Source organism: Strix uralensis, chromosome 28 (genome assembly GCF_047716275.1).
Source record: "Strix uralensis isolate ZFMK-TIS-50842 chromosome 28, bStrUra1, whole genome shotgun sequence".
Classification (NCBI taxonomy): Eukaryota; Metazoa; Chordata; class Aves; order Strigiformes; family Strigidae; genus Strix; species Strix uralensis.
In genome coordinates this window covers 494,758-510,784 of record NC_133999.1, presented here as the reverse complement: position 1 = coordinate 510,784, position 16,027 = coordinate 494,758, and the positions used below count along the sequence as shown (strand labels likewise).

General features: G+C 38.1%; 1 protein-coding gene across 3 annotated transcripts in view; it reads right to left on the bottom strand.

The window, feature by feature from the left end:
- KAT6A (lysine acetyltransferase 6A) overlaps positions 1-16,027 on the bottom strand; it is a 48,766-nt gene that overhangs the window by 18,409 nt on the left and 14,330 nt on the right. For 2 of the 3 annotated variants that reach the window (XM_074852386.1, XM_074852389.1), the window contains 7 exons: positions 7,145-7,253; positions 6,462-6,577; positions 6,162-6,243; positions 5,250-5,385; positions 3,215-3,552; positions 1,923-2,041; positions 1,436-1,551 (listed from right to left, as the gene is read on the bottom strand). In XM_074852386.1, the coding sequence (XP_074708487.1) occupies positions 1,436-1,551; positions 1,923-2,041; positions 3,215-3,552; positions 5,250-5,385; positions 6,162-6,243; positions 6,462-6,577; positions 7,145-7,253 (1,016 nt within the window). The remainder of the gene's footprint in view (positions 1-1,435; positions 1,552-1,922; positions 2,042-3,214; positions 3,553-5,249; positions 5,386-6,161; positions 6,244-6,461; positions 6,578-7,144; positions 7,254-16,027) is intronic. The other variant, XM_074852388.1, reaches the window with a different exon arrangement.

Here is a 16,027-nt window from a genome sequence, read left to right as displayed (position 1 = left end):
TCTTCTTTAGCTGTGTTGAACTACATACAGCATAAAAACAATACATGAAAGTAATTCCTATGAAATTTCTATTTGTTTTTTTTCAACTCCCATAGATAGTATACAGCCATTTCTAATCAAATCACTTAATACACAGTTAACATCCTATTCCCTAAACAGATTTATTATTTTTTATCATGAAGAGTGCTGCAGTTGATTCACTGGAGGGAAGGGATGGCATCCAGAGAGACCCTGACAGGCTGGAGGAGTGTGCCCATATGAACTCTGTGAAGTTCAACAAGTCAAAGTGCAAGGTCCTGCACCTGGGTTGAGGCAATCCCCAGTATCAACACAGACTGAGGGATGAAGGGATTGAGAGCAGCGCTGTGGAGGAGGACTTGGAGATAGTGGTGGATGACAAATTGCGCATGAGTCAGCAATGTGCACTTGCAGCCCAGACAGCCGATTGTATCCTGGGCTGCATCCAAAGCAGCGTGGACAGCATTTCGAGGCAGGCGATTCTCCCCCTCTACTCCACTCTCGCGAGACCCCACATAGAGTACTGTGTCCAGCTCTGAGGTCCTCAGTACAAGACACAGCCCTGTCAGAGTGAGTCCAGAGGACAGCCACAAAAATGATCCAAGGGCTGAAAGCACCTCTCCTGTGAGGACAGGCTGAGACAGTTGAGGTTGCTCAGCCTAGAGAGGAGAAGGCTCTGGGGAGACCTCACTGCAGCCTTTCAATATATAAAGGGGTCTTATAAGAAAGACTGAGAGAGGCTTTGTACTAGGGCATGTAGTGACAGGACATGGAGCAATGGTTTTAAACTGAAAGAGGGTAGATTTAGATTGGACAGAAGGAAGGTTTTTTATGATAAGGGCGGTGAGACACTGGAGCAGGTTGCCCAGAGAAACTGTGGATGCCCCGTCACTGGAAGTGTTCCAGGTCTGGCTGGACAGGGTTATGAGCAACCTGATCCAGTGAAAGATGTCCCTGCTCATGGCAGGGGGGGTTGGACTAGATGGTCTTTAAAGGTCCATTCCAACTCAAACCATTCTACGATACCACATGTGAAGAACCAATGTACTCAGAGTCAGATACTCTAATCACTTACATGCTTAAAAACAGCCCAGTATCAGGTCATTTAGCTGAGGCTGCTCCCTCCTCAGTGCGTGGAATATGTCAGTTCTTTGGGAATCCATTTAATCATATATTCCTGTGGCAGATTGAATGCTCACAGCATATGCAGATTGTTGCAGAGAGCTTATCAACTTTTTGACTCAGCCTAAAAAGACCTTAAGACATCTATTAACTACCATGAAAAGTATCTGAATTATGTGTACTTTGCTTCTGTCCTACATTCAGATAGAACCTTCTTAAGATTTTTACGCCTGCTGGAGTACAGCTTTCCCATAAATACTGAAGCAGAACAAAGGAGAAGAATGTTCAGTCATACCTCGAGTATTCCTGTGGATACGGGGAGGAGTACCAGGTCTGGATTTCATACTTGCCAAATTCAATGACAGAAGGGCATCGGACTTGTGGATCAGGAGGCCCAGTCACCCCTACTTTCTATGCAAAGGGAAAAAAAAAGTTTTCATGTATTTCCAAGTGAAAGACTTCCAAGCTGAATAAATTAAAAACATTCTTATCTACACAGTCCATACTGCGTGAACTCACAGAGAATTAGGAAGATGCAGATGTTGCTTTCTGACACTAAAAACTACTATCAGTCACACTTCAAGTGAACATGTGATTCACAAAAAGGAAGAATTAGTATGCATTGTTATACCACATACCTCCACTACCTCTCACGTTGTAGCTTTAAATACAAATTAGTACACAGCAAAATTTAACATAACCTTTTTTTAGTGTTTTGGGTTTGTTTAAATCTCTTTTACAGATTTGGTACTTACTGCCAGACACTGAAAATTTAACTTTACCTGCAGTGCTTGTTCCTGAATATCTCTAAACAGCTCCATGTCTTTTTCAGTTAAGACATCCTGGCTCCCAAAAAAACGCTCCTCATTTTCCTGTTTTCCATCCCAGCCATCCTGATTGTCTGTAAATGAGAGAGAAAACTGTCTTCACCTACATTTACAAAGGAGTACTTGCTTTTTAGTACAGCAACAACTATCTTCTGGCAGTATTCAGACACTGTGCCAAGTTTTTTTGATGGTATTTTTCTATTTAGATTTGGGACCACGAAGGAACAACCAGTTCTAGATTTGTGATCATGTAAGAAGTATTGTCATATATTTAACCAGGTCCAAAACTCACCAGTTAGGACATTCATAGTATCATAAAGGCATTTGTAACAATGAGACAGTTTTGGATAAATGGCTTACCGCTACGCCAGTTTCTCACAAACAAGGATCACAACTATTTAAATGCCGTATCTGGTGCAACCAAAATCAGGACACTTACGTTCATCACCCACGAAACACCCCTTCCACAAAAAAAGCAAACAAATCCCACAAGACACTTCACCTCACCCCCAAAGCATTGAGATACATTCTTGTTCTTTCAGCACCAGCCAGGCTAATGCACATAACTACTCTAAAGCTGTAAAACTTTTGTTATTGTGGAACAACACTGCTTGCTTAGGAACAATTCAAGCTATGAAACTATTCAACAAGACTGTAAAGATCTGAATACAGAGATTAAATCAAAGTCCAGTCATAGATTAAGGGTCTTAAAATAGAGAAGAAAACAAGGAAGACAGAACTGTGTTCAAAAGAAGGGATGCTCTTCAGCAAGAAGGTGCCAAACTGCACTAAGCAGGCTCCTCTATGGCTGAGAAAATTAAGAAACATTTGCATGCAAGCCTGTACCATAGATTGGAAACTCATGGCTCTGTCAGATAGTTTTAATTACCTGTTTCCCATTTCATACTTCTACCTTGCTATTCTTATTTTCATTAACCACTCCCTACATTACTTCTTTCAAATGTGACATTATTTAGCACATTACCTAGGGCTATCTGCAAGCCCCTCATTACCAAAGGGCATTTTACCTCACAGTAATCATTTAATCCCGCATCACACCTCGCCATCATATATAGAGGCAAAGGTCTCTAGAATCGCTTCTTCTTCCAACTGGTATTCTACCTCAATGCACCAAAGATAACTGCATTTGAGTGTTAACTTTCAGCTCAAAGTTTCCAGTCTTTAACAATTCTAGTCACTTCAACACACTAGCCTTTGAACATTTTCTTGGTGTATAGGATACTTACATTGGCAGGGTGAAAAATCTTTACCTGTGGGCCATTCTGAAGTGCTAGATTTCCTGGTACCCTTTTTCCTGATCCTATACTGCTGAGAATAGTCAACCACTTCCCCTCGAGCTTTTCGTCCATCAGGGGACGGAGTGAAGAATTTAGTAAGGCCATCTATAAGCCCTTTGGTTTTCTTGTTAAACTTCAAGGTGGTGCTGCCATCTCTGCAGAAGTCCAAGACATCTGTCTGCTCCAGGTATCCTCTTTCTGATGATGCTGACTGGCTGGACAGAGCGATCTTACGCTTCCGACCCCGACCAGGGCCAGTTCGAACTTTGCTGAAAGGGCCTTTTGATCTAAAGAATGAGAAGGCAAAAGACATGGTAAGGTGGCTTGTTTTGGGTTGCAAAGTGGACTACCATCTTCCCTACCTATTTATCAATCACACCGAAGCCAATCATGAACTGAAGAATTTAATAATAAAGGAGTATTCAAGAGCCTGTGTACCACAGAGGAGCCAGGTTTTTAAACGTCTCAGTAGAAGTACTGCACTATTTCTCTCCACACTGAACATTATGTGCAATTAATCTGTGTATAAACAACAGATTTTCACCAAATTCAATACAACATTAAATTTTAAAATCAGTAGCCAGAATGAATACATTGCAAAGAAGGTTGCAATTTATGTAGTCATTAAACATTTACACTTATCATTTGTTAAAGTTTTCGTACTGATAGGAAATAGTCATAAGAACTACACAGAAAGCTAATGCATGCAGGACACACACGTTAGCAAAGAACCTATACCACTGATGGTCACCCTAGCAGGAAACAGCGTTGATCTCCAACCAGCTGCCATCTTTCAGGCTGGAAATTTTAAAACTCTATTGAGATAACTGAGTAACTCTTCTCAGAGGGATTGCCATAGACCAACTGCTGTTTCAGGAAGCTAACCGTTTTAGCTACAATCTCTGCAACTACAGAGGATAGAAATAGACTGTTTTTTCCTAAAAAGACAAACTAAGCATCTGTGCATAATTTTGTGGATATATTTTGCAAGTTGAATGATAGAACAAAGGCAAAAAAATTGTGAATAAATAATGAAGTAAAAATTAAAGGAGAAAAAACAGCAGTAGCAGATAGCTAGCTTTCCTTTTGCCTCTCTGAATTATGTTGGGAGTTCTTCTACGCAAAGGTATCACACAGACTGAAAAAAAATTAGGATGTTTAAGAGAGACATTCCCTCTATGTCTTCCTAAGCATTAAACTTTGTAAGGTTTTTTCCCCAGAACATCCTTTGGTGCTACTGGTTAGGATCATGTGGTGGTTCAACTTTTTTTTTTTTTCCCAGCTGATCTGATGCCCAAAACAGAAGTTCTGTTCCTTCATTGTTTTGTCCCCTGCACAGTCAATAGTCCTGTATCACAACAAGCACTGCACAGCCGTCTTAATTCAAGGAAATTGCTCTGGCTGAACAGTTATCCAAAGAATTCCCACCCACCCAAATCCAATTCCTTGACGACTGGCTGCCCCACAACCACCATCACAAGGCCACACAGTCTGTCCCAGCCCAGCAGAGTGCTCCACAAACGCAGAGACATGTGGAAGGGAAGCATAAAGGGGGCGAATATTTTCTGGTAGCAGTGTCAGATTAAATTATACATCAAACAACCACCTCACATGCTTTATTGTTGATTTCTTAGTTACTCTAAACATTAGAAAGGGTTCTCCAGAAATGCAAAGCAAAACAATTATGCTGGAAGAAGCAGCCATCCAGCAAAACAGACTTGACACAAACAGCAAACTTAATCTATGACTACAAGGAATAGTTCAAAACTAAACAGTAAGTTATTACAAAGAGTCAAAAATTTAGGCAAAAAGCAGCACTGAGATTACTTCTAGTCTTTCACGGCACTCTTCAGAAATTCTGTATTAAATAATAATGAAAGACTGTTCATTGTAAAAGAAATCTCACAGAGTAGACCAGACACTTCAGAAATACCTATTGGCCTATAGAATGTCACACCTTACTCCTCCTTATGGAGAGACTTACGTTGTATTTTGACTCTTTAACCTGTTTTTGGGACGTCCTATTGGGTTAGCATAGCGTCGTTTTATCTGTGCTGCCTTCTTGTGTAAAAGTTTTCTTCCTTTCTTCCGTGGCCGACATATTTGACATATCCACATACCTGTAAGACACAAATCCCCATCACTGAATGCAAGGGACATCTATATAGGACAAAAAAGGAGAATTACAGGCCCCAGGCCTTCCAACAGAAAGGGTAGGAACTGTACCAAAAGCCCCAATTATCACATACACATGCAAGAAAAATTATGAGTATGTTCCAGCAATCTAAATCCAAGTCCAGTTAATTTTCCACCCCACCCCCTCAGATATACTTCCCACAACCATGCAGGAAGTCTCTTTAATTCATAGCACATTATCAGAAAACCATAAAAGAGTAATACATTTAATTATCCCATATCCTGCTTACGACTACACAACTTCCAACTATCTTTTATAGGAAAATTTTATTCTAACTACCAAGGAAGAATCTTTCACAGATAACCTGCTTTCTGATGAAAAAGAAAAGTTGTTGTACTCCAGGATCCTCCACTGTCCAAATGGATACAACCTCAAAAACGTAGAAGTCCATCTCTTTCTTCTGTATAAGGCTATTCATTCAAATGGAAGCCAATCATTTTAATCTGCAAGGATCACTTCTATTCCCCCAAACCTTAAAGATTTTTTTCAAAACTCTTCAGAGATAGTAATGTACAGGAAACAGGAGACAGTGGAAAATCTGGATGTGAAGCTCTGTCCCTCCTCTACAGCATGAAAAACAATGCTGTAAAGGACAAGTTAAATGTAGCTAAAAGAGGACCAAATATGTAGAAGCACTTTCTACCCACTGATCTCTTCCAAAGCCATCTTAAATTACCCTTTTCATCACAAAGTCCTCACCTTTTGGCATCCTGGTAAGAGGGGGGTCACAACACTCCATGTGAAAGCCACGGTCACATGAGTCACAAAATAGCATGTTATCCTGTTGAAGACATACAAAGTTAATCTTTCTTTAGATGTGCATTAGCATCAAGCACAGTTTTCATCTACAGACATATCATGGTATTTCACAGGTCTCAGACTACCAGACTCAAACAAAAGCTGCAAATATTTGACTCTAGAATTATTTTACTTGTAGTTTAACAGAACAGCCACAAGACTGATATCCTCCTCATTCAGTCCATACCCTGCTGTACTCACAGCATTTTTGCCCTGATCTCGACAGGAACTGCATGTTTTGCACTCAATACACTGCCATCGCAAGGCTTTCACTCGAACTGTCAACTCTGGAGAGAACTTCAAACAGGACGGATGACCTATAGAAAAAGGAGAACATTATACCAGTAAAACCATTCCACTGCTGTTAATGCTCATGGATAGCTTCACAGAGAGATTACTTTATCAATCATGTATTCCCATGCAGAATTTTGGTTATCCAGATACTCCTATTTTTTAGGTGCTTCTATTCTTACCTACTTATAACACAAAAACAACATCCTGGATAGGAAGTGGCAGGCTCACATACAGAAGAACACCAAGATAGTTTTTCATAACTGAATTGCAAAACATGGAAAAACTGGTCATCATTACCACATTTTTAAAGAAAGCTCCAGGAGCCAAATGAACTATTTATGGTAGGTTAACTTAACTGTCTCCCCTCTGGGAGCATGAGATTCTGCTGAACAAACTGGATTATACGGCATAGATGCATACTTCTCATATGTACTGGTCAGTAGTCACTATACTAGACTTCTGTTTCGAGCGGCCAGGTAATTATTAGATGCATACCCCTCATATGTATGGGTCAGTAGCAGTCACCATACCAAGCTCTTCTGTCTCAAGTGGATGGGTTATTACTAGCAGCACTGTAAATGGTCACCTACCACTGTTGCCACAGTCAGCACAAGAGATGAGCTCTTCAGGTTTCTTCTCTCGATTCTGCTCTTTTGTACCAAGGCAGAAACTGCAGATTGGAATTGGTTCAGCAACCGGCTGTGAGGAAAACAGACAATAAAAGCACTGAGTATATCAAGGGAGTAAATCATGATAAACAAAACCACACAAAACATTTATATCACATGTAAGCAGTATGTAATATACACTGTGTCTCACAGATTTTAGTTGGTTCTCACCACACAATACTGCATTAACTGTAACCTGAATAGAAGTTAGAACTTCAAAGACAAGAGACATAATCCTGGGTACAAAGGAAAAGAGAATGGAATTCCAGGACTAGGGGGAACTTGGAAAAACAAGCTGGGAAAGAGGCCTATAAATTAATACATAACTAAATACAAAGTTAGAGAGAGTTGGTGCCTCAATTTGTCAACAAATGAATAAGCTATGAGGTGATGCAGTGGTGGAAAAAAGGCAGAGATGACCCCATAACACAGTAGTCTTAGAAATCCCCATCAAGTATCCAGAAAGCAACAGTGCAATCATCAAAAACAACAGCAATACATTACCTGGAATAAAATGTATTATAGAACAACTATACAACTATTAACATGGTTATGAAAAATGAAAAGAAAATTATCTTGTAAGAAGTTATGTGAGTATGCTGTTTAGCACCCTAAGGCAGCAGATGAAAAGGTTTGCTCTCTCTGAAAAAGTTCAGGGGGCTTAAACACCATGTAGGGAAAAAGATGTATTTAAGATGAGGCACAACGCTAGCGAAATAACAAATCGATATTAACTAGTCAACAATACATTTGGCCTGGAATATGCAGGAGGTTTTTAAACCAAAGGACTGACATTCTACAACAGCCTCCTCAAAAAGGTAACAAGTGCAGTAACTGATTGCTTTAAAGTGGCACTTGATCAACTAATGAGAGGGAAAGGATAGTCTTATCTCCAGTAATATTAAGGCTGGATTTCATAATCTAGCAAACTCTTTCTAATCCAATTCTGCATTTTCCAAGACAAGTCTGTGATTTATAGTTTCCAGAGCAAATATGTAAGCAAAATTAATTTAAAAAATAATTAAAATATGCTAAAATCACATTAAAAACACTGAAAACAAAAAAATGTTAGGTTATGGTAAGTTTTGAGACACATTCTTTATATAGCTGTATCACGTTACAGTTAATGATTTCACAAATACCTTTTTCAGAGTATATTATGCAGCTACATATGCACATACAGTTAATTATTGTATGGAAGCATATGCCAGAAGAACTTCAAGAAATCTTTACTCTGGCTAAGCCAAAGCAAAAGCTATATCCAGAACAGTTTCCTGCAGAGATCAAGTTGGTTTATATTACAGTAATATAGAAACTGGAATTTTCAAGCTGTATCTTTACTTTGGTGTACAGATCCAGTATACTTACAGACTGAGGTGTGTTCCTTAAAATATCCACTAGATGGAAACAATCAAAACATGTTAGGAAATTTCCTATTTCAAAATTAAGCCACACAATGTGAAATGACTACTTGGGAATGAAAGCCTAACATTCCTCATCCTGAACACAAGTGTTTATCTTAGCCTTTCGGTAAATCCCAGATGATGTTGAAGTGTAAACTAATACGAAATCACCTGCCTGTGAAATACATTCACAGGTTTAGTTAACTGCAGGATTCCAGTTTCTGCTCCTTTTGAGAAAGGGAGAAAATAAGACAATTATAGACAGTTATGCCAAGCATACAAATCGTTAATATCCAAGTGGGAGGGGGAAACTAGCATCTTCACTTCCACGGGAAGTTAGGAAGTATCTTTCCAGCCATAGTCACCATAGTAACGTTGGCTAAAATCAGCTATGTAGAGATCCCCCATCCTCTTTATTAATAGAGAGAGGACCAACTGTACACAGATCGTTTTCTTTTTGTTCATGACTGGACCCTAGGTGCCAGACAGCTAGCTGCTCCCAGTCAGTATGAGGTTTACTGGGGAGAAAAACTGTTTTAAGGGTCTGTCAATGCTTTAACTTCTTTGGAATTAAGATTTCAGGTATTACATTTACCCTCCACCTTCTGAGAAACATTCACTTGTCTTCTTACCTTCAATCTCTTCTTCCTGAGGAATACTTACTACCTCTTGGAAAAAGTTATTATTAACTAACCTTCATCCTTCCTGTAAGAATAGTAACTGCTTCTTTTTTTGCTATTTTATTCATATTTAAATACTACACAAAGTAGATAAGCACCATTATTCCCATTTTCAGATAAGAAAACGCTCAGAGAAAATTCCTTGAGTAATGTCAACAAGCAGATCACCGTGAGAACTACAGAATGTAGTGATTCCTGTCTAGGCATCTGCTGGTCTTCTCCGAAAGAAATGCAGTTATCTTGAGCCACCACAAAGTTGCAGTAAAAAGGTTTAGAATCCTTTAGAATCCAGTTTGGCATGTTCGTTCATTCTTTATATTTGGTCATATATTAGCTCAGTCAGTTAAAATAAAAATAAAATAAAAATTTACAAAACTCTTTAGCTTCTTTTAAATAAAGCAAATTGTAACTTCCACAATATTAAAAGTGCGGTTTTGCCAGAAATAGACTCAGCGAACATAATTTAACATCCCAGAATCATTCTTTTTCCTCTCAATTCAGTCTGAGGTTATGATAAAGTTGCATAGAGAATCTCAACTACGGTATAACAGTATTTCAGACAGAAGGTAAAAGAGGAACATTTGTTCTTTCTAATAGTTAAACTTTAATGGGACTGAACATTCAACAGCATCAATTTCCCTGGCTAAATCTTACTTTCTGACACAAACAATTTACTGATTTTTAACTCACAGTTAAGAGCCAATGTGACATTAAAGTTGCAGTATCAAATGCTGAGGTTTACATCTGGTATTAAAAAAAAAGCAATGAAGCAGAGAAGAGGGGTTAAGACTGACAACCAAGCTCTGACAAAAACATTTATATTACTCTACACACTTCTGTTGCCTTTGAAGTTACCAATTCAAAGCATAAATAATTAAGTAAATGAAGATTGCCAAAAATACAAAAAGAAACCATGATCCAAAACCCCAGCACTTCCTTGCTCTGAATACAGAATAATCTCAGTGATACTGTAATAGAACAGAACAAGCACAAAATGCTGGTTTTTCTTAATACAAAGGGATGATATACTTTCAGAACTGAAGTCTGTACCAAATTTCCATCTAAATTGCTTACGCGTCTCAAGAAAACATTTATGGCTTTAGTTGAAAGGGCTGTAAAATGATGAGTTAATTCAGAGACTTGACATAAGCCTAAAATGCCTACTCTGCAAACCTGGATATATAGAATCAAACTGCTGAAGATAAGTACTAAGAAGTGCTGTCAACATACAGTTATAATTAAATAACCAGAAGAATTTCATTTTCTATTGTATATGTAATCACAGTAGCACTTGGAGAGACTACTAATTCACAGAGAAGGGCTGTACCCCAACATTACAAGACAAACCAGGCAAATCATATTTGTGTTCAGAAAGTGAGAATTGATGTTTTTACCATCCCTTACAGATTACTTCAAGAATGTATTTGGTTTGACATCTGCAAGTGTAGTGAAATGGACTTAATTACACAGTCACACCTTATTAACTGTATTACTGAACTGCAATGTAACAACAGATATGACATTCACATTTTTGGCACCACTTAACACATAAACACCATTTGGTAATTATGACTGGGGGTATTTTGGGTTTTTTTAGAAATGAAGGAGAATAGCTTTACTACTTCTGAAGGAGTCATATGCTACAGTTCCTGACAAAGCGATGTAGTTTGAAAAACTGAACCCCTCGCAAAGCACGAAGTATAAAAGGGGTTTTCTTCCCCTCTGGTCAACATCACAGCAGACACCATGTAATGAGATAGATCACATGAAATAGGACAAGAAGATTGGCAGATTTTTGCCAGTAGTATTAGGTATACATGAAAGATACAGTAAGAATTTACAAATTATTGGGCAGCAAGTAAGAAAAATAAAGAGAACAGAACAACCTACAAGAAGGGAAAGGGAGAAAGAAATGGCAACAGGCTCCTTGCAGGGAGCAGATGATAAAATTGTAAATGATGAAAAAAAAGGAATAAATATTTCTGATCTATTTTTGCTTTATACGTTTAAATATTAGACAAATACAAGAAGAATATAAAATAAAAATTCGTTTATTGAGACTATTATTAGGATTGTATGTCTAGCTTCAATATTCACATAACAGCAGGATAGGGAAATAGTTTTCAAAGAACAGACAATAAAATTATTTTTAAGAATAGATGACCTACAGGAATTAATATACTCAGGAATGACTGAGAAATGAATTGGACACTAAATGTAAGTATTTATACACGGAAGAACTATAAAACATGAATATAGAGCAACCTTTCTGACAAAGCAATAGCAGATGAACCAATTCCCCACAGTTAGATAGGCACAGTCTTAAATTATTATTTTCTATATGCAAATCAGGTAACAAAGATAAGAGAAATCCATAGCCAGCAGATGTATAGATAATAAGAATCTCTTTTAAATGTATTATGGGTAAAGAATCCCAAGCACAGCTTTTCTTACAAAACATCATGGAATTATTATTGAAAACATGAAGAAAGGCAGAAATAGTCAACAAATATTTGGGAAACAGCTACTGAGGTAATCCTACCACACGATGCCAATGAAATGCCCTCTTTGGCAACCTTAAGTAGTTCCCATTTAAAAATCCCCCCGAGTTACAGTTCATATGCCAACAGCTGATACTACTAAGACTTCCAGTCTTTATGATGTTTACTAAAAGATCTCTTTCTGTACATTTTCCTAAAGAACAACAATTAACAGCTTAGATGCATTAAATACATCTCTTCTGCCAATTCCTTCTTACCTATTGGGAAACCTTGTGGCACTGAATGCTGCAGTTCTATATACTTATTAATCAAAGAACCGGGACAGTAAAAGGAATTTAAAAATTGACTGTTTAAATGCATTATAAAGAAATATTGTGCATTTAACCCTATTGTATACTTCAAGAATATTTACTACACCACATCAAAATTCACCTGTTGGTCCAAACTTTCATTTAAATTATATGTTAGCCTCTATCATGAGTACTGTTTGATATAGTTTTAGATGACTTACACATGCCCACACATATGAATCTCTTACCAAGTACGTGCAATTTATTCATACAAGAACAGACATTTCACAAGTGACAGCAGACATTTCTGGATACCAGTGATACTATTATCCACTGAAAGCATCAATCCATTCAATATCAATTGCATCTTCACATCTTGCTGGTCCAAATGCTGTGGTTAGTTTTTGTACAAGTAATTATAAAATATCAACTTGTTAAACTACATGCAGAGCACATCGGAATAGTTTTTGCAGCAGAGAGTAAGACTGATGGCAATTCACTCCTTTTGGCACAGAAAAGCCAGCAGCAATGAACAGCAATATCACCCACTACACTGTATAGGAACATGTAAGTGACATGTCAAGCAGTGTAATTTCTGGAAGCAGTCTGATCAAAGGTCTGACAGACTTCCAAGCTTAGAAAAGATTGTAGGCAGCTATGCCCCTTTGACCAATATTTATAGCTACCACCTTTCTCCTGATGGCAAAAACCACTAACGCCGCCACACCCCAAAAAGAGCACCCAGCAAACATCAATTCAACAGTGAAGGCTGCATTATTAGCATCAGTGAATGTTGTTGGGACCTCTGACTTTTTGATCCAAGAGACTACAGTATTTCTTTTCCTGGGAGGAAACTATACACACTTTGACCTACTGTTTCTTTTTATCTGTCTCAAACCCACCACTTTTTTTTTTTTTTTTTGGTGCAAGCCCCTGTAAGAAACTGCCATGGTTCTTAGAAATCAAACCCTAGGAGTTAAATCACTTATATAATCTGACATGCTTTAAAGATGTCTAGTACATTAATGAGGCAGTTTGCCTTTGGGAAAAAAGATAAGACTACTATACCAGATTTATAAATTTATCTTTTATAAACATATCTTTATTCAATCAGTGGATTGCTGTCAGAATGAAAACTTCCTGAGCTTCAGTCCTACATTTTTTTAAATATGAAAAACACCTGCTACTCTCCAAGCCTTTTAGCTGAAGGTAGTTTTACCAGTACATCCTAAAGAACATGTCAACTTCCTTCTTCTTTAATTTGCTCCCTCACCTTCCATGAGAAAGGCCAGTACAGGAAGAGACACAGTGGGAAAAAAAAATCCAGAACTTTAAGCAAAAGTCCTTGGTTTTTGTTTAAAATAAGAAGTGCTCTACAAAGTTAATATTTTATAACGGACAGTTAGCAACATGGCAATCTCAGAGACGCTCCCTGACAAAAATCTGTCAGAGCATGAATTATGTAATCTACTAACCAAGGAATTATATTTTCCTTTGGAGCAAGAACTTACTCCAGGCAGCAGTACCCCAAAGTGTATTTGCTTTCTCCTGGTGAGCAAGGACACTTCCACCTTACCAACAATGGTGACAACAATAACCTCCACTTTTGATTTACTTGGCTGTAAAAAGGAAACATTTCCCTTTCTCCAATTCTGGTATTAGAGTTCAATTTCAGCATGGCAGTTACACTGAAACAGAACAACTTCAATGTTTTCATTGTCATTTCAACTATTTTCATTCAGCTGTGTGTATGCATTACTACTAGATGTTAACTGGAATAAGTAAGGGAAGAATTATTTTTCTTTCATCTGTTTGACTTGAAGGGAAAACTTGAAGCAATTGTGCAATCCAGGGCAGCTGAACATTTTACTGAGGTGTTTTAGAATATTATTATAATGTAACAGCAACATGGCACTAAAGAACAGTGAGCATGAAAAAACAGGTACAACCAAGTGAGCTTGTGTCTGATATATTTCAGACTGCCATCCTGCTTCACTAAGAACAAGCCTCAAAATTACTTTCCTAGTCCACACTTTCACTTGCACCCTACACTGCATGTGTACTTGCAAGTCACCTAATAGCAAACTGCGGTTAACTATGCTTCTATTCACCTTGTACATGACACTATCCAACTTCACCTCCAAAATCCTCACGTAGCTGCAAAGTATATGACATTAGCCAGAAGAAACCTAATTTGTAGGAAAAAATGACCTACAAATAAAGTTCATTCAAGTAATCTAAGTAACCAAACTTTAGTGATACTCCCATGACTGCCACACAATGTTGCATCAAAGAGTCTTCTACAACTGCTTCACTAGTTGCAGTGCAATATACTTTGTTCTTGCATTAAAAAAAGCAGTACTACTACGGCCCCTGCAGACAAGTCATGGGGAATTTATTGTATTAATAGTTCACATCTGAACTGTTTCAGATTCAATGATAGCTTCCTATGATTACATACATTTTCCAGCTGAGATAGTTACAGAATGCTTTTATGACCATAATAGCTGCATATTCCTCATGAAACATTAGAAGACATGAACAGTTATACTTGTTATGGTTCTCCCTATCTCCTATTTTTCTATAGGTTACTGACTAGCAAATCTTAGCAGTGAATTTCATTAGCTGTCTTGCAATTGATTTTTTTTCTTGAATATAAATACTTTGCTGCAAACAGGAGCAGTAAGTGTATACCATTTCACTGAAAAAAATTCCCCAAACACAGCTGGCCTTATCTAACAGTGGCTATAACATCTGTGAAAGCAAAGTTGGAACATTCATACAACTTTTCAGGGAAAGAAGTAAACTATTTCATGTATTGTCTGCAGGAAATACATGAGCAATTCATTTAATCAAAGAGGATTTTATAGAACCTCTGTACAGCCAACAGTCTAAGGTTGTCTTTCTTATATCTTCTAGCCAGTATTTGTGCACACCCCGTTCATCCCCACAGTCCTTCAAATTTGGATGTCCACACATAAACAGCCTAGCTTTGGCAGAACCAGATCAAAGACTATCTTTCATAGCTTCAATGTTTCCTGTATTTACCACCTCTGACAAACTGCAAACAAACACTTAACCACACTTAAAAAACAAATCAGCTAGAGTTTGGGGAACTAAAGAATAAGATTCTACTAGAATTCAAAACGTTTTAGAATAATTTAATGAATTGGAATAACTTTGAATGTGGAGATCAGGCCACTCCTCCAAAGCTTCTGTGTGAGACTGTGTTATGCTAAGTATGGGGAGATTTCAGTGCTGCTGTGTTTGTTCAGCAAAGAACATCCTGGCAAGTGAAAAACGCAAGCACACAATGAAAGATTCGTGAAAACAAGACTGGAAGCAGCCAGCTCAGTTTCATACTGAAAATTTTTGGCAGACATTCAACTCCTTCTGCTGTTTTTCTCGCAAGCACATCTATCTGTGTGATGTCACCAGATTCAGCGAGGGAGCCTGAACAAATTGGACTGACAGTGTCTTACAGCCTGCCAGCGTCTCAGCACATGTTGTTACTATACAAAGGATGTCTAGAAACCAAACGCGCTCTACAGATTTCACAGACTGTATCCCCTCCTAAAGGCAACTACAGGGAAGTGCCTATGGAGAAGGGCGGGGGGGGGGGGGGGGGGGGAGCGTGGCGCGGAATTTTAAAATCTCAGTTTTGGACAATCCATCTGCTTTACAGTCATCTCAATTCAGAAAGTGAGGCAGAAAAATGCCTCAAAACTCACAGCCAACTCTGTAGCCCACACTGACACAGTGATCACCGTCAGTAACCTGAATGCACTTTTCTTCCTGCAGATATTTTAATACCATCAGAAACTCACTGGATACCAGGACTGTCTCTTCCCCATCATCACACATCTGCCTGTAGTAGTCATTGTGGTTAGAATCGAGGAGGTGTAAAATTAAAGCTAGTGTAAAAGAAACA